The sequence below is a fragment of the Lissotriton helveticus genome, chromosome 10 (genome assembly GCF_964261635.1).
Source record: "Lissotriton helveticus chromosome 10, aLisHel1.1, whole genome shotgun sequence".
Lineage (NCBI taxonomy): Eukaryota > Metazoa > Chordata > Amphibia > Caudata > Salamandridae > Lissotriton > Lissotriton helveticus.
The window spans coordinates 1,099,613,154-1,099,636,959 of NC_136071.1; the positions used below are offsets into that span (position 1 = coordinate 1,099,613,154).

Sequence of the window (23,806 nt, forward strand, 5' to 3'; positions counted from 1 at the left end):
AGTGCCCTAGTGCAGAGAAAGAGCAGGAATGCACCATATGTTAGCACATATGGAGCATTCTTGCCCTCTCCATTTGACGCAGCGCAGCAAGTTGTCTTGCTGCGTTGCGTCAAATCTTGATCAATCCGGCCGTCAGTTAGGGCCGGACTGGGAACCGAAACCGGCCCTGGCAAAGCGCTCGGCCGGGCCCCCTCTCCCCGGGAGGGGGGGTGGGGGTGGGGGGGGGTTGGTTGGGGCCGGCCCCCACCCATGTTTTTAGGTCTCAGCTAGACCGTTCATGCAATGTCTCGAAGAGACATGTTGTGTATACTTTGTGGGCTTCAGTCCACTCATAGGCTTCCCATTTGCTGTCTCAATCATCGCTCTCATATACTTGATCCCCATATGTGCATGGCATGCATTTGTCATGCCCTTCCCGTGTTTAGCCCTCCACAAGAGCATAGACCAATTACACTATCCCTCCACTGCTTCCATTTTAGGATCTGGTACAGAAACTACATTTTTGTTTGTGAAAGAGCATTTAACATGCACGCTCGTATTTTCACTCGCTGCTCCAAGCTCATCTGTGAACAGGTGTTTTTTAGGAACGGGGAGCTTAAGTGATTTGCCCAGAATCACAGGATTTGGAACCTCCCGCCGAGACTCTAAACTGTTTCCCAAGCTTCAAAGTCAGCCGCTCTAGCTGTTACGCCATATGACTCAGAATGCAAAGAAAAACCTGGACTGGACTAGACCGGCTACTTGCACATGGGCCGGGGAACCTTAAAAGAGCTGCACCGAATGGTATTGTAATCGAATCAGTATGTTGCTACCTCTCACTGCGCCCCTCAAACTAGGAGAACACCAATAACCCTCCGTTGGTTTACATTACCAGCCCATTCATGTTTGAGGTTGGTGGCTGCAACACAGAGGTTATACGGAGAGGGGCGACACAGTACTTCCCTTGTATGCGGCTGCCATGAGGAAGCCAGTCTTTACTCAGGAGGCCAACCAGACCCCTCTCCTCTTGCTGTTGAAGCTGGCAGTAAGAGGCGCTGTGGAGGGTGAGAAAGGAGCAGTAAAGTATAAACTCTAGGGGGAAGATTTACGAGTTCTGGCACATCTCTGCAAATCAGCAGGGATGCGCCAGAAAAGATGCGACATGCAATTCCCTCCCTGCGCCACCACGAATGCGTCACATTTAAAATGCTGCGCACCGTGGCGCAAGGATAGGGCGATGCGTGCTGCATCCTGTGGCGTAAGGGCGGCACATTGCTGGAGTCGTGTTGCAAGCACGACGCGGCTCCAGCAATGCTCAGGGGCGCCCTATGTCCAACATGCTGCATCACTCCTTCCGCCTGCTTCAAGCAGGTGCAGGGTTTTGACATAGCATGGAAGTAAAAGTGACTCCGTGAAATCTTGGAGATTTCACTGCGTTACTTTCATGAGGCGTTCCTACGACGGAACGCCCACCCTGTGCCGGAACGCCCACATAAAAACCTAACGCAGTTTTCATGTGGCGCAGGGCTTTACAATGTGACGCAGCTGCCTAGAGACGTCATGTTATAAATAAGGCGTAAAGTGGCGCATGGTTTACGCCACCACTACGTCATAGAAGTGACACAACGGTGGCGTAAATGTGGCGCATGGGGCTCGTAAATCTGCCCCTATGATCATATCTGGTAGGTCACTGGTGCGGTATTCACCAGCAGTACACCCACAACAGTAGTAGAGTCCGCTGCTTCCGTGCAGGTACTCCGCCCAAAGATTTACCCCAGCTCCGTCAACGTCCTTGACTGCCGCACATGAAATCTGACCGGCATTTCCTACGAGCCCCCGGTAAAATACAGCAGGAGCTCTGCGTGCAAAACCCAGAGTGGCTGCTTGTGGGTGAAAATTAGTGTTTATCCTTGACTAATATGTGTGCCTGTCTCAGCGTCTGGGAGGGTCTGTGTAAGAGAGTGCTGGGGATTGGCTGCAGGCGGTTGAGGGTCGCGGTAACACGGGGCAACAATGCCCTGGAGAAGTTAGGGGGGCTTCAAAGTGAGTTACGATTTAAACACCATTGGCAGTCTTTGCCAGGGGTGTAAGATCTGAGTTTTCAAGTCGTCAGAATATGTAATTGGTTGCAATGTGCAAATGTCTTTTGCTTCACATATACACATTCGTCAGAGAAAAGGAGCTGTAAAAACACACATTGGCATAGCCAATAGGACTAGCATTCATGTGTTAGCACATGGATATAGCATTTGTGCCTGTGTATAGCTTGTGTTAGCCCGTTAAAGTCAGATTTTTGGGCGGTTTGGCAAAACTTTGGGGCATATTACCAAGGGCAAGTATCGCCGCTTTCTCGGCGAATTGTGCCGAGAAAGCGGCGATACTGCCAGAGCCCTATTCACAAGGGCATTTTAAAGCCTGCCCCAAGCCCACTTTGCATGTCGGCGATAAACATCGCTAATGACATGCAAAGTGGGCGTTCCCACGTCCAACCACATGATAAATGTGGTTGGAGGTGGGAACACCCTATTACCAAGGAAGGGGATGGGAGGAAAAGACCTGCGATAAACTCATTTATCGCAGGTCTCCCAATGCCTGCAATGACCAGGCGTTAGGCATTGATTACATGGGGGTGTGGATCATAAAGCTGAATCCACCGCCCCATATTATCAAGGCCCACATTAGCGCGTGAAAACAACGTTTATTTTCATGCGCTAATTTGCCATATCGCCGACTATCGCCGGATTTCTATTCGCCTGCCTGATGCGCATTGATAATTGCGCGCTAAAAAGGCGATGAAATCCAGCGATAGCCGGCGATACGGGAATGTGCGTTGTGCGTTTCCAACGCACTCCTCGGTAATATGCCCCTTTAATTTTTTAACAAGAAAACATAGAGGTAGACAAGAGTTAACAACAAACTTGGAGAAAACGATGGGACAGTCAATATAGCGATAAACAACTTGAAATTTACATGCATGCAAAATCAAAAAAAGGTAGGTTGAAAGATCAATGGGTATGTCACACAGGGAAAAACATGCACACGAGTACTGACTAAAACATCAAACAAAGAATGCTGCAGTTTGAAAAAAGCAAAAATACAAATGTTTTCTGTGTACTGTACACGCATGAGACAAAGAATTTTGTCAAATGATTCAGTGTACCTTCGAAATGTAAAATAATCTCTCAAGCACTCCATAAGAGGTGGAATGATAAACTAAACACCCAGGACATTAATACTTCTTTGTGTTGCGCCAACTCTTGTATGCATTTTTAAATAATTAGTGACAGCAGTTACTGCAGACTGATGCATTGCCAAGTCAGAGCTACTGAAAAGGGCTCATCCGTTCCACAGTCAAAATATCATACATGTTCCAACAAGGGCAGTTCATTTGTATTGATCTTATTTTAATGGAGTGCACACACTTATACATAAATAAACAAAGAGGCATATATTTTAATGTGGGCAAAGCATTTTTGGATGTTGTTTTATGCAATTTGTATAGCGTATGTATCCTTCCAGAAAGCGGCTTCGAAGCACTAAGATCCAGGTTTAATGTGGGATACTTAACGGAGATGGTTTAATTCCTTGTGTCAACCTCTGATTACACTGCCAAATATAATTCTAGCAACTAATGTTACCGTACCACACCACCTCTTCTCAGTCAGTAATTTCAGAAACTTTGGAATAATAGAGGTGACAGACGCCATTGGGGGGCTGGTGGGTGACAGGGCAAGCAAGGGCTATTGAGCCTCACACTTAAGCTTAGGTCATTTGCATCTGGGTCTGTCCTTCTGTGGCTCTGCAAACTGAGCCAAGTACAGCTTCTTCATCACTTGACTCTCAGTGGTAGTAGTGGCGAGCAGTCACAGCCTTCTCAGGGAGGTAGTCTAGGGGTGCAGAAACTCAGATCTTAGCAATGCAATAACTGATTGTCTGACCCAGCACTTTACTTTAGAAAAGTAAAGTACTTTAATGTATACACCTTAAATGTAATACTATAGAGTAACTTATAGCAGATATAATGAAAACACACTGATGCTTGGGTTACTTCACCCTGGATTCTGCGGACCCCATCCCCTTTACCGGGTGTCCCCCTTCAAAAGTCTAGGCAGGTTCCCCTAGGATTTAGAGTGTCTATGCGGCACGTATCAAGACTCAGGAGGAGATTATCCCAGTTTGGTGTACTCCTATCACAACACATGTTTCAGTTTTCTCTTTTGGCAGCTGTCGGGGTCCTGCTACATGTCTCTCTAACCTCCTGCTTGTCGGAGGAGATGCGCTAGCTGTCGGCTCACTTCATCATTCAGATGGGCTATAGTAGAATACAGCAGTGGGGTTGCCGCCCAGCATCCTTGACGATGGATGCTGGCACTGGTTATCAGCAGACTATCACAGCAGGAGTCAGTCCCACTTCTGGGTCTTCCGGTGAGGGGCAGCAATTAGTCCACTATTGGGTTGAGGATCAAAGAGTCATGATGGCAACCATGGGCGGACTCTTCAAATACGGCAGAAGCGTCCACCTTGGGCACAGTTCTAGGTTGCTGTGGCACAATCTGCTTTGGACACAGTTCTTGGTTGCGGCAGGATAGTCTGCCTCGACACAGCTCTGGTCACATCGGTGAGTCCGCTTCCACTTCAGTGACACAGATAAAAAGGTCTGGTCACAGGTGTGGATTCACAAAGCACGGTACTCTGCCACCACCGCTCTACATGCTAAACCAACGACAGGGACAGTAGTGCATTGCCATTAAAATTAGGGCTTGCTTGGTGCGCTCCTCCATGTCACCGGACAGGTCCAGGATCACACTCATGTCAAGGGACAAGCCTGGGCCTCTGGACACAGTCTAGTGTGAGGGTGGGACCAAAATAAATAACAATCAGGACACCAGACTCTCGCAGGCGGGCACCCTGGAAAGGGGAATATGGCTGTACACTATTTAGAGAACATTCTCATCCCAACAAGAGATTGAACTGTTATTCATAGCATTAAGCTTAAGGTGAAAGAAGCTTTCTTAATGCATACACCTCTATCTCACGCATAACACAATTTAGAAACTCATGCTCAACCTTCAGTGCCAGCCTGTTAGACCCAGTTGCTGCATGTTCATTGACAGATGGTGTGCTTCCCTGGCTGATTCCATCATCTGATCAGACTGGTCCTACTAGAAGACAGACAACTTGTCCATAGAGGGCCCTGTTCACAAACTTATTTCTGGCTGTAATCATTTGTTTACAGCTGAAAATACCTTTATCTACGCATGTCAGGAAGTCACAAAATGACTCCTTGTAGCATACTACTGCAGATTTCAAGTGCAAAGAAATCCACAGTAGTAAATCCCACTCAAGGAGGCAGAAGGTTGTTCCTATGCCTTGGAATTTTGAGAACACCCACCAACATGTACATTTGTGGGCATTCTCAAACTCCAAACCGACCCTTTACCACCCTGGAAATGGTTGGAAAATTCCACAGCCTAAGGCTGGAGAAACTCTATTTCTAGGAGAGAAAAGGGAGTGGGTCGTCCTGCATTTGGTGGAGGTATAAGCGAAGGGCGTTCTGCATGGAGAAAACTGTGTACTTTTGGATAGGACCTTCCATTCTGCTTGTTTGAATTTCTACAATATGTAATTTTCCGCACAGGAAAGTAGGACCCTATGGTCAGCCGCGGTCCGTGCAGGTAAAATCGGTCGGGCCACGTGGGGGGGATTTCGAGGGACGATGCTGAGGGAATATGAAATAAATAATAAATTTTCCTTCTGCATCGTCCCTCGAATTCCACCCCCCCAAGCAACCCACTGATGTTACCTGCACGGACCGAGGCTGCCTATGGTATATGTCACATGACACCCCCTGAAGAAGGCGTGAAGCCTGCACCTGGCATCGTGTTTCTGAAGAGTTTCTAAATAGAAAAAACGTCTAAAAGTATGCTCAGATGGGGATGTAAATCTCCACCCACACGTTCTTTCATGAATGCGGCTGTGTCTGGACCCATGCACAAAGCAGATCATATATTACCCCCATCATTGACCTCAACCTGCTTGTACCTATCTTGGTCCTGTTTTTAAAACAAAAACAAAAGGAGAGGGTGTGCACACAATCAGCCCAACAAATCACTTACAGGAGCAGGTCACATAGATGAGACCTATTGGCTTTGCCAGTGCTTGTTTTCTTAGCTTCTTCATCGAGACACAATCATATAAATTTTCTGCTGACAAAAGGTATGTAATTAGTGCACTTAGTTTAATGGCATTTTGTCACCAGTCAGTGTTTATTTATCTGTACTTTTTCAATGTCTTGGTATTTATCCATATTTATTTGTGTTTCAGTTTATTGGTGCCTCTCCATAGGTACTTTTTAGTCTGGCATAAAAATGAAGTTGAAACTCGTATAATTCCACATTTATGTGTATGGGGACTTACACTCACACTAGTGTCTAGGATTTGAGTGTGGTAAGTAGTATTATATAGTAAAACGAAACACTGTCCTGAAACCATAAGCATTGTATGCACAACTTCTGGATTACGGTCTTTTTTAGGGTCGAGCCAGTGAGTACATGTGCGAGCGCATGCAACTCACTTGCGAGACACTGTTGTAAATAATTGATTTCGACACTTAACTGAAGTGTTGCTTGTTACATCATAATGTCCCTATCAGTCACATGTATATATTGTTATTATGTATAGCACTCGTGCACCATTTAGTCATTTCATCACTTTCACTGCGCCACCACTAAATAGGAGCACCTTGTCCTAATATCGATACCGTGAATTGTAAATCCTAGTCCTGGCTTTAGAACAGGATTACGTGTTCAAATGAAAATAAATGCACAAATCGCATAATAAACCTTACTTGTAGAAAAAGGTTCTTTGTAACTATTGCCGTGGAAATCAAGGGCCACACTTCCCCCATAGGGACCATTTGCATTGATTATTTTATTTTTTTTAACGTATTTTATTAGTTGCATGATGACAAAGTGCAAAATACAATACAGGTCCCTGCCATACTATTTCAAGTCGTGTTCCAAAACTTTTGGTTACATCTGCATAAGAGTAATCAATTATTGTAGCATACAATTGCGGCATAGTGATCTGCCGAAACTCCAAATACATTCTTCAGCCTGTACCTCAACCTACTTACTAAACTATTTCTAATCCCAACCGAAAACCCACCCCCCTCCCTCTCCACTGGTGTGTATCACATCAAGCACAACAAATATAACACACATTTTGTGATCTAGCTGCTTTCCAAGTGTACCTGTGATAGCCAAGTAAGGGTTCTCTAGTTGTAATATCACTCTTCAATTATCCCACCTCCACTTGCTGATCAAACAAAGACTGCACCATTGTTTCCCATGCTGCCGCCGATTCCAATGCTTTCTCATTATTTGAGCGTCGCGCCTGCTGGAATCTGATAGTACTCTCGCTACTAGCCTATTTACTCAACTCAGCTCTCCATCTCTTACTAATGGGACCTTCCTTTGACTTCCAGTGCATCGTGATTTCCCTTTTCGCTAATATTAATCCCATATCCACAAATTTACTTGTCACCTTTCTTTTAGAAGTGTGGGGGAACCAGTGTAGTAAGCATGTAGCCATGTCAATCTCTAAGTGTCGCTCGGTGATTACATTCAATAGGTTTCCCACTTCGTCCCAATAATCCCTATCTTTGGACATTTCCAGAGCATGTGTTCCAACTCTACCCCTTCCCTTGCGCAGCGAGGGCATGCCGCGTCTTCAGCCTGGAAGTATTTCCTGATCCTACCTGGTGTTAGGTATGCCCTGTGCAGTATACAGAAGTGCATCAGCTGGAATTGTGCGTTCCTAGTACTTTTCCAAGCCCTGCACATGTTCCCATGCGGTCTCCGGTATGGGCTTCCCAATGCCTACCTCCCATTTTTGTCGTAGGGTATCCAGTGGTGTTAGGCCCTCATGTAGCATCCTTGAATAAAGGCACGTAACTGCTTTAAAGGTCCCTGCCACCATCACTACATACTGACATGCCATCGTCACCTTGGGCTCCACTGATCCTTTCCTCCAATGTTTCCGAATTGCAGATGTAAGAGCAGCGTATATCAAAAATCCTCCCCCAGGGAGATCATATCTCTCCTGCAGCACCTGATAGGACAGCAACTCACCTTCCTCGTATAAGTCTCACAGTACCTGCATCCCTGCTTGTTCCCACTCCATCAAAGGTTTCCAGTCTCCACCATGTGGCCGCGCTGTTCCCATCCCCAATGGGATTTCGGGTGCATAGGGATGTAATACACCGGCTCTACGCTGGCTACGATTCCAACACAGTCTCAACGATTTTTCTTCGAGCAAGAGATCTCTAAGGTTAAGCTGCAGGACTATAAATGCCAGTATGTGTCTTGGGCTCCCTTTACCTCTCAGGTGATCAGGGCCTCTAAATTCCACTGTGATTGCTTGTGTCAGGACCTGAAGTTGAGCTGCTAGATAATAAAGCTCGAAATCAGGAACCGCTAGGCCACCTTCAGCCTTTGGTCTCACTAGTGTTGCTTGGGCCACCCTCCGCCTGCCAGATCCTCAGAGAAACCCCACAATCATAGATTTCAATAATTTGAACACCGAGCCCGGGATCCAAATGGGTAATGTTCGAAAGAAGTACAGCAGCCTAGGTAGCGCCACCATTTTTAACAAAGCTATCCGTCCCATCACAGATAGTGGAAGCGTCTACCAGAATGCCATGCTGCCCTGCAGAGCTCTCACACATCTCCCTATGTTTCCCTCCAGCATGTTGCCAACCTCATGGTAAATACGGACCCCAAGGTATGTCAAGCATGTCGGCTCCCAGCGTACATCCCGAGATATCACAGGTAATACTCTGTCAGGGTTCACCGGGAACAGGCACGTCTTGCTCCAATTCACCCGCAGCCCTGAGATGTCACCAAACTCCGATAACAAGTCTGCAGCTCCCACTAAAGCTCCCCCCGTATCTGCCAGAAACATCAATAAGTCATCTGCGTAGAGCGAAATGTACTGCTGATCTCCTCTAAACCACAGACCCTCATAGCTCCGCCCCATTCTAGCTTTCGCTGCCAAAGGTTCTTTCGCCAGTGCAAACAATAGTGGAGATAGTGGGCAGCCCTGTCTTATCCCACGAGACACTCTGTATTGGGGTGAGACCAACGCTCCCATTCGCACCCAGGCCACTGCGGAGATATATAGTAGCCTAGTCCAGCCTACAAATGCATCACCTAGTCCAAGACGCCCCAGCGTCTTGTATAAATACGGGCATTCCAAACTATCCAAGGCCTTCTCTATGTCTACTGACAGTATCGTGTGCATTGACGAGCCCTGATGATCTTCCCACAGAATCCTCAGCAACCTCCGCACGTTTGTAGCTGTGTTCCTAGTTGGGATAAACCCAGCCTGGTCCGCGTGTATTAATCCAGTCATATGCTGCAAGAGGCGGGACGCCAATGTTCGACTCAGGATTTTATAATCCGTGGATAACATCGATAGTGGCCTATAAGCAGCTGTGTCTGTACCTTCTCTCCCAGGTTTTAATAAACCAATTGCATTGATGCCAGTTAGATCAGAGGTGAGAGATGGGCGGGACTTTGAAACAGTGCTTGTGCTCAGAGCCCCGCCCACCCCACATGCACTGAAGTTATCACCCTCGCCAATAGTATCAATTCACCCAGGAGTAGTGGAAGTGTCAGCACTCACATTTTGGCCTCGATGTCCTCACAGCATTCACTTCTAGTTCCTGCTACTGCCATGCTTCCTGCAGCAGGAGTAATAAAGCACGTGGCAGGGGTAGCAAAGGACAAGCCAGGAGTAGCAGCGGCTACCCCTAATTGACTTCTAAGCTTCTCACAGGTGTTACCATAGAGAACAGATACCTGTGTAAGAGGCGCTATACAGCTCTTCCTCACATCTCTTGAAAACAAGGGGGTTTATTTACAAGCCCCTTGCGCCACCCGTAAGTCACTTTTCCCATGTTAAAAATGACGCAAAAGTAGTGCAAGGGCTTGTAAATAAGCCCCAAGATATTTTCAAGAGATGTAAATATTTGTTTTAGTAGATGTAGAATGCAACCATGTGTCTCGCAATCACCAAAACCTGGAATTCCATCAGATAACCAGGGAATTTGCATCTCTCTATCAATTCATGATGGAGAGAATCTGCAAACTGAGTCCTTTCCTGGAAGGGATATTCAGTTTGGGCGTGGACAAGAAAATGTGCAATTATTGTGAAACTCCTAGTCCTGCCCCAATTTTTAAATAACAAGCATTGGTAAAGCCAATCAATCTCGCCTATGAGAGCTATTGGCTTTGGCAATGATTTGTGGGCATGCTACACAGCAGTGCAGATGCTATGCAGTGTGGCCAAAACTAATCTTAAAAAGTGCTATAATGTAGCCAAGGCAAATGTGCTTTCTAAAAAAAATGTTTAAGTGCATTAGTGTTGCATGCCTTATTGTCTTTTTTAAAATTCATGTTTTAAGCTATGCTGCACAGCAGCCACCTGCTTTACAGCATGACAACAAATTATTGACAAAGTCGGCAATGCCCATGCTATACAGCAGAAACTAAAGGCAATTGCACAGCCAATTTTCTCAAAGGTGAGACCTATTGGCTTTGCCAATGCTTCTTGGCAATATGGATACACACTCAAAAGAAGATCACATTGTTTAATGTTTCCATTTTAAAACAAATGCATGCAGGGAAACAAATGTTTATCATCTGTATTTATGTGTAAAAATCAGTAAAAACAGAAAGCTGGGCGGCTTCCTCATCATACTATGGTCATTTGTGTTGAGCTGCGGCGGCTTCATGCCTAAAGGCATCTTAATGTTGATGACCATGGCCTTGAAAAGGAGTTCTGAATAAATACAACTGCACTAGATTTACTAGTTGTTTCATAACAAGCATTGGTAAAGCCAATAGGTATAGCTTTAATGTGTCAATGTGCGTAAAGAAAGATATCCACAAATGTTGTTTACATGTGTTGAATGCACAGATACTCTTTACTGCATTTACGCCTGCCCTACTGGCTTTGTCAGTGCTGGAATAAAGTAGAAAAAACATTGCTGAATGCATATAGAAGACAAACAGTGTGCTTTTCATATGCAAAATAGTTGCTCATGCATTGCAATGGAAGCACCTCCTGGAAGGTGAAATGATACACCAAACAGCCAATAGCATGAGTCTGGAGAGTCATTCTCCTCTGGGTGGAGCCATAGCCACCGCTATGTTCATTTGGAACAATTGGCAGCAATATGTCTTGGAGACGCATGCTTTCAAGCGAGACCTAAAAATGGAAACAAAGGGGCATATTAGCAAGAACCTCGTTGAAATTATCGCCATTTTAGCAGCAGGAAACTGCCGCTAAAACGGCGATAATGGTCTTGCTAATACGCGTTATAGAATTCCAATAGAAGCCCAGGTTAGATGTCCTGCACATCTAACCTGGGCTTCTATTGGAATTCTATAATGCATATTAGCAAGCCCATTATCGCCGTTTTAGCGGCAGTTTCCTGTCGCTAAAACGGCGATAATTTCAACGAGGTTCTTGCTATTATGCCCCAAAATACTTTGGAAGGATGTATATCTGTAACTAAGTTGCTTCTTGTACACACCTGTTCATGGTCCAGCTTCATAGCAAGTCGCTCAACGTGCTGTTTGAGAGCTACCACTTCCTGCTGGAGACAAGCCACCGTCTGCTGCAAACCAGTGGTGGAGCTGCGGTAAATCTGATCCCAGTCCTGGTTTAGCTTCATGAGCTGGTAGAGAACAAGAGTGAGATGGCAGTCACTGACGGAAAGATATGCTCTTGTTGATGATGTTTATGATAAGCAATATTCTAAGTACAATTGAAACCAATGCAGCAGGTATATCTTGGAAAAGTTGGCACAAACAACATAAAAATGCAGCACAATGATGCAGTTACCTTAAAGTTTACTTAAAGAGGGAAACAACCTTTACAACGCAACTTTTACAACGCACTACCATTACAAAGAAACTTTTACAACGCAACATCCATTACATTGCATGCCTTTACAACACAACCATTACAACGCATGACACTACAACGCATACCACTACAACACATGTCATTACAAGGCAGTCCTTACAACGCATACCATTACAACGCATACCATTACCATCCAACACTTACCCTACTGGTGCACCCCCTGGAGTTAGAATAGTAATTTGTACCCCTACACTATCCAACACTTACCCTACTGTTGCACCCTGGAGTTAGAATAGTAATTTTTACCCCTACACTATCCAACACTTACCCTACTGTTGCACCCACTGGAGTTCGAATAGTAATTTTTACCCCTACACTATCCAATACTTACCATACATGCAATGTAATGTTATGCGTTGTAATGGTATGCGTTGTAAAGGTAGTATGCGTTGTAATGGAATGTGTTGTAAAGGTAGTTTTTAAAAATTCGTTGAAATGGCATGCGTTGTAATGGAATGCGTTGTAATGGATGTTGGGTTGTAAAAAATGCGTTGTAAAGGTATGCGTTGTAAAAGTATGCGTTTTAACGTCATACAACCCTTAAAGATGGCATGGAGCATGAGGTGAAATATATGGCTCATTACAGAATGTTACTGGACGCACCTCCTTTAACCTACTGCATTCAATAGGTGCTCATTTTATCATCATCATCGTCAAAAATACTTTATTCGGCTCTATTTGAGCCATAAAAGTGTGCAAAAGGTAGTTCATTTACTTCCATTTGCATATATAAGTCATAAATAAATACATATTATTTCATTAAAAAAAGAAAATGAACATGATGCATGTTTATTATTTGCTACGTATCCTAAGTATAGTTAAAACGTCATTTAAAACTGCATATATAATATGAGTACTGTCTAGGGAAAACAAATAAGCCAACACTGTCTCGTGATTCCTAATTTTCTCTGCTAATAGTAATGGTCGAAGTAATTGCCTTCTCTGAGGAGTGTAAAACAAAATAAAGTGCCTGGTGCTTTAATATGTTAGACCATCACAACAACAAAGTGGGAGTGAAGAAAACCACGCACCTTGGATAGGAAAGGCTGCCAAAAAGTGTACTGTTTTGAGGCGTAGCTCATTTATAAATGTCACTAGTGTCTGTTGGATTCCTATTGCTTTTCCTTTCATGTATGCACAGTTTTGAGCTGGGTGTTCAATCCATTGGTAATACCTTGATGCAATAATAAAGTTACAGTCATGGGGTGAATGGTAATAATAAAAAAATGCATCACCTTCAGGCATACGAGCTGCAACCAGTGCTTAATTTGAGCTGGTGATTTCTGGTGCTTGGCACAGACACTTAATTGTCTACACCGGCGCTTGTGACTGTCTGCCACAAGGTGGCAGTGTCTGGCTAATTTAGAAATTACCACAACAGTTAATTCAATGTATATAAAAAATGATTATTACCTGCCACCCAAGCCACTCCTATAGCTTTTGGAGCCCAGCATAGTCTGAATTGTCTCACTTGTAGGAGTGTGAAGGTTAGTTGTTGGGTTGTTACTATCATTGACAGCGCTGGCAGGGGCAATGCATGGTGCAAGCTGCAGTGGCCTCCAGGCGAGAATCCTGGCACTTATGTTGTTTTTTTTTTTTACAAATTAAGCACTGGCCCTGCAAGAAGCCAGGTGCAATACAATTGTACACACCTCCAAACCTCAGATTTCACACATTTTTCACATAGACTACCCCATAAACCCACACGATACCTACCGTGCTCAAGAGACGGAGTTGCCACTTACTTGAGTATCCGTAAATTGCTTTAGGCTGTGGCAGGGTGTGAAGCAGCATGCAAATGCTACACTGCATTAAGATGCAACGCAACATAAATACTTCTGAAACGTGCTTGTAGGCGAGTCAGAATAAAATAAATCCTCATTGTGTTGGGAAAGGTCCAAGAAGAAGGATGTGACCAGTAGCGTATCACAAATAAGGCGCACTTTCCCTGCTTCAGCCACAGCCCACCTTTAAACAGATGCACAGGGGGGCAGACAGGGACAGTGCGCCCTATTATGATAAATGCAGTGCCCCCAGGGCAGCCACAAACATGCCCTGCCCTGGGATCAGTGAAATACTAGCGGCTGCTTCAAAGCCTCTCCATGTTTCTCTGTGTACAAAGCAGCCCACTTGCACTTTAACAAAAAGCGAGAGATCCCTTCCAGGCACCTGCAGTGGTTGACTGCACCCACATTCGTAGGATGTCTGGTGGGGTCCATGATGTGGTGTTGGGCCCTAGGCCCACATGGTGTAAGGAATCATGACACACGGACACCAGTTAGGGGATCGCAGATCTGGCCACGAGCACATGCGCTCTGGCTCTTTTATTACCAGCGTCACCTGACCCAGTGACGTCTGTGGTGGGTGGGTGTTTAGTGTAGGGTTACACACAGAACAACTAGACTGTGTCCTAGCAGGACACTACATTCCTCCCATACTTTAATGAAAGGAAAAGCGAATGTCCGACCTGCAAGAAAAACAGAACAATAACATTTGATAGCTCCAACAGATCTTCTTCAGGCGATCAGCTGGGAGAATGTTGAAAGTTCCAAAACTACAAAGTCAGTCAGATGAGCTTCACCTCGGCGGTGTACTTCAGATCATCCGTGTCTTGCTGTGTTGACGCTTATATACAGTGTTCACCACTTGGAGCATTGGGAGCAGAATGGGTGTGACCCTTGAGGGGTTTCGCAGGTGTTCCAAGTCCAGTGGATGACAACGCTTGTTGGTTGTAGGAGACGACTATGTCACGAGGGGTCTTTATTTGGATTTGCTGATCTTGATGCCTTCACATCTCCGTCCGGCCAAGTAAACTTCCGACTTGCCTTCCTTGCCAGACTCCTCTCTCACGGGAGCCTTGAAGACTGGCCTCTCCTGCTTGGACTCTTCTCTCACCAGAGACGCTGGGAGGACCCTCTTGCCGGACACGATGGGACCGGGTGGACCGTGCGGGCTTCGCATGAGCCGCGCAAAGGCGTCGCTGCCGAACTGCCAACGGACTCACCGCCAAGTCTCTCATGATGTCCTCGGGGGTGTTGATGTCATCCGCCAGGATGGTCTTGCCGTTAGGACATGGGTTCAGTGTCTTCAACAGACCGTTTCTCGGTGCCAGGTGATTACCTGGGGCCTTCATGCTTCCTGTTGCCTGTCGTGGAGCTGCCGCTGCTGCACCTCTCCCATCCGGATTCCTCTCTCACAGGATATGCGGCCGAGGCCCTTGTCCCCTGGACCGCCACTTGATCGCGTGGGCTGTACGGGTCGCTGCCGAACTTCGGACATGGCCACAGTCGAGTCTTGTGTAGTCCACAAGGGTGGATTGTCTAGTGCTCGGGTATGCTCTGCTTCGGTAAGCTTCAGGTTCACGGGGCACCCATGCAGTTCTTCAGTGGTTGGTCTCCTCGAATGCAGGTTGTAGGGATTACTGGGATCCACACGGATGTTGCGATGCTCCTTGGACAGCACCGATGTTCCTGTGTGCTGTGGTTCTCCTCCTCTGTGGAGTGATGTTGTGTTACTCCGTTCTTCCTCTTCGTTCTCTTCCTCGACGCGGTCCGGTCTTCTTTCTTGCTTTCTCATGCTAACCAGGATTCTCCATGTAGCGGGCCCTCTACATGTCGTCTCCGTGGTCTTGTCCATGTGGTAGGACACTGTCTTCACTTGGCTTGGTGACTAGACCTGGCGTCGTATCTTCTCTGTTGTTGCTTTCCTTTCCTTGGTGACCAGACTGGGTGGTCGGTTTTCATCTTGGGCATGAGTTGTCATGCTGTGCTATTTTCTTTGTGGTCGCTATTCACCGTCACAGTGTTTTGGCGTTGGCGCGCTTTGTCTGCGCGGAGGAGGGTTACGTCACCGCTCCTGGTGCAACTCTGGTGCATGCTGCCATGCGTGCTGACGATGGCGCTCCGGTTGCTGCGAGACATGGCTGTCTCTGTTGGGGACCTTTGTGTGCTGTCCCGTGGCATTGGCGTGTTGCTGTGTGGCGTCACTTTGGCGCTCTTGATTCCTGGCACGTTCCGGCGCAGTGCTGCGCAGTCCTGTCGTGCCGGTGTGGAATTCTTGGATGCTTGTTGCGAGTCGTTGGGTACTTGCTGTTTTGGCTGTTGTCAGGGACTTGCTGCTTTGGACCGTTGGCGGGAGTGGTTGATGCTGCGGTGAACACCTGTGGCCACAAGGCGTCGCTGCTCTCTCCGTCGTTTGCTCTCGGCAGTCGTTTCCCTGGACGTTCTCCCAGTGCTTGGCAGTCGTTTCCTCCAGACGTTCTGTCAGTGCTTGGATGCTTAGTGAGGCGTTCGTGCCTCTTTCCCACGTCGCGCTGGAAGTGGCATCTGCAGACCCTTTGCTGGTGTGTGTGGGTGTCTTCTGCGTGGTTGCGCACTTACTTGCTGCGTGGTAGTAGATTCTAGTTGTGGTTGCGTTGCGCATTTACTTGCTGCTTGGTTCCTCGGGGCGTTACTCAGTCTGTTGCCCCTTGCTGCTGTTGACCCATTGTGGGTTTGTGCAATGCTTGTTTTTCTTTTCTTTTAGTGGGTCACAGTAACCTGGGACTGTCTCTGCCTGATTGTCCCTGAATGCTGCTTTAGTCCATACTCGTTCTGTGGTACGTTTCTTTATTGTGGGGTGCAGTTGCTCAAAAGTGCCACTAGATGGCAGTGCTGCATAGATCCTGTTGGTAGTCTGCGTATTTGTGTGTTGCTCTGGGGCTTCGTTCGGATTTTGTTGCAGATGGAGCTGAGCTGCCAGTGCTGGGCTGCGTGGACGACAGGTAGGTCTTTTTTTTCTTATTACTTAATTTTCAGGAGGCGGGCCGGCACAGGCATTTCCTTTGCAATGGCACCCGGGGGGAAAGCATTTCTGTGAGGTGAAGGGCACTGTTGGCAGTCACTTTTCCCTGGTCCCTGCCCCTCGCAGCAGGCAAAAGTGTTCACGGGCTGCGGGGGAGGAGTCACCCTGATCGGCCTCGTAGGGGGTGGCTGGCATGTGTCTGGGAGCCACTCGCTGTTCTCTCTCCTTTTTGTTTTCCTCACCCCCACCGCAGCAGCCTTCAGCAGTTCACACGCTGCGGGGGTGAGGGTTTGTATTCTATTCCCCTCTTGGTGGTGGTGCAAAACAAGTCGGCACAGTGTAATCGCGGGTGGGCTCCGCTTTCACTACTCAGAGCCCCGCAGCTTTCCTCACGCTGCAGGCTCGTTTACCGTGAGGCTCCCTCACCCGGCCGCCGCAGTTTCACTGTTCTCACACTGCGCGGCCGGCGGGGAAAGTTAGTGCGGGCTCGGACCGGGTGCAGCGAGGTAGGCTCTCGCTGGCTTGGGGGTACTTGCAAGCAGCCACGATGACCCATAGAGACTGTTCCTGCTACAGCGGGTGGGCTCCGCTTTAATTAATCGGCGCCCTGCAGCTCTCCACACGCTGCGGGCGCTCTTCGGTGCAGTTTTGTTCACCCCTCCGCCGCACTTCACACACGCGGCGGGGGAAGCGCTGTACGCAGGCCGCGGGTGGGCTCCGCTGGCCTTGCTTATTTGCACAGTTTATTGTCGGCGCTCGGCAGGGCGCCACGGCCATGCGGGTGGGCACCGCTTAAGATAAGGTCACGGGGGTCGCTCTAGGCTGGCGCGGCCCCCTCCGCTCACCTTCGGCTGGCTGGCTTCCTTCACGCGGGTAGGCTCCGCGGAGGTTGTAGCGTTCGGCTACCAGTCCTGGCTCGGTGGCGGCCGATGCAGGTGGGCTCTGCACGGCTCCCTCTTCACCCCAGGCAGGGGCTCAGTCGCGGCCGACGCGGGTGGGCTCCGGTCGGTCCGATCTTCTCCTCGGGGGCACCGCCACGGCAGGGCGGCTTGCAGCAGGTCAGAGAGGTGCGGAGCCTTAGGCCCGGGGCAGAGCACACGCCCCGCGGGCCTCTCGGCGGCCGGCGCCGATCCTGTGGGGGAGGGGGGGCGCGATGTCGCCTCTCAGCTCCCTCATCTTTCCCCACAATGTTTCGCATGCAGCTGGCACGCATGGCATTGCGTTACCGCCTCGTCGCCAATGTGGTGTTGGGCCCTAGGCCCACATGGTGTAAGGAATCATGACACACGGACACCAGTTAGGGGATCGCAGATCTGGCCACGAGCACGTGCGCTCTGGCTCTTTTATTACCAGCGTCACCTGACCCAGTGACGTCTGTGGTGGGTGGGTGTTTAGTGTAGGGTTACACACAGAACAACTAGACTGTGTCCTAGCAGGACACTACACATGAGACCCCCTTTCAACCTCCAGAGAACTGCCCTCAGGGGCACACTGAAAGTACGCCATATTTTTGTGGTGCACTTAAAGTGCACCTTCTAGGGGTCTATTTGTTTCTGCGTCCGTGATTGTTGTACAGCACGGGCGCAGAGGCAAACTGATATCCTCATTTGCAAGCGGAACACCCTCTGAAGATAGCGCCAGCGCTATCAACATTTCAGAAGGAGCTGCACAAGCGTCTGAAGCCCCTTCTGTAATACCAAAGTGCCTCTGGGGCACACAAAGCGGGTGCACATGCCCATTGTGCCCATAGGGCACTTTCTGTTTTACGGCCCGGGTAATTTTTCAGTCTTTATTCGCAGTTGCTGAAATAATTACAATACATTTTGCTCTTACAATGCCTGTTTCTCCCCTGAAACCAGGTCCACCCCTTTCTCACACCCTCCCCACAGCACTTCCTGTCCCAGAAGTGGTGCTGGGTTGTCAGAAATCCTGTGGCTACCTCTGTCTCATCTTTTAATCAACACTATTACACTATAGAAGTCTGCTGTCCCGCATGGCAAGCAGGGCCTTGCAGTCTAGGGCAGTGGACCCATTAGAATGAAATGTGTCCCAAGCATATGTTACATTCCTAGTTGTGTGAATTCCCAGCATTTAATGTGACTTGACTCTGGGACAGAATCACTCGATGGTGATTCCTAAGGGGACTTCTAGGAGCTTACAGCCTGATTCATCATTCTCCCGTTTTGCGAGCCCCTAATAGCGATTCATAAGGAATCGCTATTAAGGACTTGCAAAACGGGATTCATGTAGGAATTGCAAAAAATATTGCGATTCCTACATGTTCCTTATTTGCGATTAGCAAATTGCCTATCGCAAATAAGTAGGAATGAATGGGGAGTTATTCCTTATTTGCGATCAGCAATTAGCTAATCGCAAATAAGGATGCGATTTCAAGGGTGCAGGGGTGTCCAAAGGACACCCTGTAGCACCCCTGAAATGTAATCTACATTGGTGTTGCGCACACACATGTCCAAAGGACATGTGTGTGTGTAACATGCAACTTAGAAAAATGCATTTAAATGCATTTTTCTAAGTTTTTGCTATTTACCACAAGGTCTGACCTCTCGGTAAAGTGCGGCTCAAATTTGCAATTTCGCAATTTTAAAATGATTCATGAATTGCATTTAAGGAATCTCAAATAGAGATTCCTTAAATGCAATTCCTCGCAAATGTGCGAATTCTTTAATAGCGAATTTTGCATTTGGGATGATGAATCCCAAATGCAAAAATTGCACTCGCAAAAGGCAAGATTCTGAGAATCTTGCCCTATGCAAGTGCAATTTAGCTTGATGAATCAGGCTGTTTGTCACAAATAACCACAGGATGTGAAAGACAGAAAGAGAGGACAAGATCCGATGAAGAAGCGAAAGCGAGAATGAGTAGATGGGTTTTCACATCCTTTTAAAATGTCAGCCGAGGGTGGCTGGTCCTGGAGCTCTTCCAGCAAATATTCTTTCTATCAGTGCTTGTACAGTGCATAATTCACTTAGTTGTGCATGGTTATATTCATTGCATATGCTAAATTATGAACCATGTGGAATCAAAATTTAACAAGGATGGAAGTTTGGCATTTTTTACCATCTAACGCGTAATTGAGGCTTTTAGCTGTAGATGTATTAGCTCCATTAACACTACACCAAATAGTAGTGATACCACTAGTAATAATAACAGAATAAGTAGTCATAATAGTTTTTTCCAGCATTAGTAATAGTCATGAACTACTACATGAGGTGAGTTCTTTAGTAGTGGTAGTAGTAGTGTTGCGTGATGACTATCCCAGCCTATGATCAATGTGCATATGAGACACAGAGCACTTGGGAAGGCTATGCAGGGTGGAATACTACTGGGACATGCCATCAAAGTAATGTCCTATAAAAATATTGTGGTCAAACTCTCACTACCAAACGTTTGTGAGAGTTAGTATACAGGTAGGTATGGACTTACTATTCTTAGTTCCACATACATATACTTTGACGATATATAAATCTTCAAGATATATGGGTTTAGGAGTTAAGAATATATTAACCATTTAAAAAAAAATGGGCAGAGTTTTATATAGCGCAAACTTGATCCGAAGGTATCGGGTATCAGAGCGCTTTACATAGCACCAGTTGCGCTACATGAGGCCATATTCATTTTTTTTAGGCACGAGGAGATTACGTGATTTGCCCAGAATCACAGGATGTTCAGCGTCATTGCCGAGACTCGATCCCAATTCCCAAGATGTTAGGTCGACCGCCCTAGCCGTTAGGCCAACTCCTCTCCCCTAACCATGGCGGCACGCTCGTTCTGAATAATTAGGCCACAATACTTTTGTAGGTCTATCTCTGAGGAACACAAAGCAGTGATGGAAGGAATGCTTGAATTATTCTCAGCCACGGGTAACTACTCAGGGGCCGCAATCCAGCCTATTGGGTTTTTGCCCACCATGCCACCTCAAAAGGAACACACCATATGCAAACAAATCTTGGTCCTGCTCCAATAGGGATCGTCAAGCTCCTACACCTCTGAGCCGTAACACAAGCAAGCCCAGACCAGTTTGTGTCACCATTTTGAGCCTTATCAATAGGGTGCAGAATGGTTCCAGTGGCACAGTGAGCACAGGACCAACCTCTGGGAGTATCTATTACTCTGAGAAATACATAAAAGTGATGTATGGAATGCTTAAATTAATCTCAGCCACTGTTTACTTACTTGTGCTACATTCCAGTCCATTGTTTTTTTCCCACCATAATAAATATGTTGCTCCATGTACATTTCATAGATAGGGACTCCGCTCAGTCTCTCTCTCCTTCTTTCTGTACTTTTAACTTGTATAGTCAAGAGCTTTTAAAATGGTTTACTGCATTGTAAGTTTTTGATTCAAACCAGAATTATAATTTTGAAAAAGACAATGCTTCATGATTTAAAGTTTTTACAAATGTATCCTACTTGATATTATTGTATATCTTGTTTCCTTTCTTGACATTCTGAATAAAACATTTAAAATGATTCAAAAATATTGCCCTGGTTTTTTTTGCCCTTCCCTCACTTGTATAGATTTTGAGGCAGACTATATTGTTAAACAAGTACTGGCAAAGCCAGTAGGTCTCGCCCTGGAAATCTGTTGGCGCCACATCCTTGATGGTGGGCTGCAGGCCTAAAGAATGTATAAACAGCTTTTGAAGCAGCCAGCAACGTCAATTTGTAGGTGTTCGCATGATGCAAGCTTGCACCTTTTTTAGATATTAATCTGGTATTTGGATCATTAACTAAAAAGAAAAAAAGGACTGAAAGCTTTCTTTCTTTTGAAAGTAGAAAGAACAACACTGGTGGCAAGGGTGGGTGCCAGAAGCAATATAAGAGACGAGGGGCAGAAGCAACATCGGGGTTCACGTTGGGTGGTGGGATTTTAATGTGCATGTAAAAGCACAGGGTTACGGTGGGAGCAGATGCATTATGGGGGCAACGGATGGAAGCAACATGGGGATTGGGGGTATAAAATGGGTGAAAGTACGTGATGTGCGAGAAAGCAATGCAGGGGCAATGAAGGAGAAGCACACGAAAAAGCGAGAAGAGCACAGAGCACACAAAGGATACTGCGGAAAAACACGCACTCTGTTGTAGAGCTCTTACAAAAACAAAAGTAAAGTCTGAAAAAGTGATCAGTGGAAGGACATAGTACTGCATCGTTGCTCCAGGCAAGGGACAAACACAAGACCATGAAGGAAAGCCCACACAGCTAAAAATAATAAGGAAGAGAATTAGAGTGACAAGAAAGCCAACCAATGGTAAGCAATGGGTGGGGTCTACTCCATTGTAAGCTAACAATATGTCTCATGCACGCGTTGCCTTAAGCAAGACCTAAAAACGCACCTTGGATGTAGGAGCGGGTGCTGTGCTATCCCAAATGTGTGAGTACAAGCCTTATTCAGTCCTCTCCGTGAGCAGTGTCTTAATGGTGAGAACCAGGGGAGGTTTGACCTTGGTGATGGACAGGCACTGTTCACCTGTCTTTGCTCTCAGCTGATTGAAAATGTGAATGACAGATAACAAACAAACCCATGGCTAAAGGGGGCTGACCAAAATCCCCACTCTTGAGTTTTTTTTCGCTCAATGACAAATGCTCAGGCTGTGTCAGATCTAAAAACATGGCTGTTAAGGTTACTGGTAACTATTATGGCTATTCCTTCTCTTGGGGCAGATCTACAAGGAAGTGCCGCAGCACGGCAATGAAACCCTTTGGCTGCACCACGCGGTGCCATTTCCAGAGCATAGGAAAGCGGCATATTTACAATAATATGTTGCATTCCTATGCTGTCCCCTGCACTGCCACACAGACTGCAGCCATGCGCCGCACCATGGTGCAAGCATATGTGCGTCATGGGGAGATTGCTTTCCTGCAGGAAGGGGCACCTTCCGCACAAAAAGAATCACTACAGGCATTTTCCTCTTTCAATGCGTGCTGTAGAATGCAGCACGCTTTGAAACAGGAAAAAATGAGGAGAAATGAAAACATTTCTCCTCGTTGCACCTCGTTACGCCTCCCCTGGGGAGGCGTAGCATTGACACGTATTTCCAGAATTATGAGTCCTCGTAAATCTGGAAATGTGTCTCGTTCCATGGGTGTTGCGTGGGAACACCCACAGCAACACCCATGGAAAGCCCCTTCCATGCTAAGTGCTGCGTGTGAAGGGGCCATATTTACCAGGACAAACAAAATGTCACGCAGGGTGGCTTTTCCTCTCCTTGTAAATATGGAGCAGTGAAATACGCCACCAGTACGTCACAAAAAGTGACGTACTGGTGGCGCAGGGGGGTTGTAAATCTGCCCCCCTAACCTTAAGGTCAAAGGTAGTATTAGAAGGATAACATTTTATCCCTCAGAGCAGCAGACGGCATTGGGCCCCAGTCAGGATCAGGGGCTGGGGACACTGCTCACGGCTTGGTGTGGCTCGAGTGCGGGAGAGTGATACTTCAGATCTGATGGCGCTAAGTTTCTTTCAGGGGGGGAAGCCTGGCATTCGTAATGGAAATTCAGTGCTGTGTGGAATGAGAATGAATGCTTGTGGAGAATATGCTACCCTCCTTTAGACAGTGAAAGTGTTTTGGAGAGATGGCAGCGATTTGGCAATCATGAAACAATGTTGAAGACACCAGGGTATTACTATTAGGGTTTCTAATTTCTTTGCCAAGACCTATTGCTTCCTATGGATTTGCCCAGGTGAACTTTGGCAATACAAAATGATTATTCATAAAGTCATGCTGTAGATGTAAATAAACTATTTCTTGAACACTATTTGAAACCATCTAAGACGTAGGGTGGTTACCTTTTATTGAGGTTATGCCACGAATTTCAGTAACTTTAGCCAGGCATGCAGGGTTTAGACCCTAATATAAGATCGGAAGAGGTAAGGCTTGGGAAGTATGTAGGATGACAATATGGAAGCTCGGCTATTTCTCACTTCTAGTATATGGTCAGAATTTCTGTTGACTGATGGGTAAATTACTATAAAAGGCCAGAGAGGGCAGCGGATCGGTGCCTAGTAACATCCCCCAGTTGATTCAG

General features: G+C 46.7%; 1 protein-coding gene across 1 annotated transcript in view; it reads right to left on the bottom strand.

Annotated features, from left to right (window-relative positions):
- Window positions 1-23,806, bottom strand: part of LOC144784801 (uncharacterized) — a 137,507-nt gene that overhangs the window by 43,898 nt on the left and 69,803 nt on the right. The window contains exon 4 of the mRNA XM_078663843.1: window positions 11,582-11,725. Within this exon, the coding sequence (XP_078519969.1) occupies window positions 11,582-11,725 (144 nt within the window). The remainder of the gene's footprint in view (window positions 1-11,581; window positions 11,726-23,806) is intronic.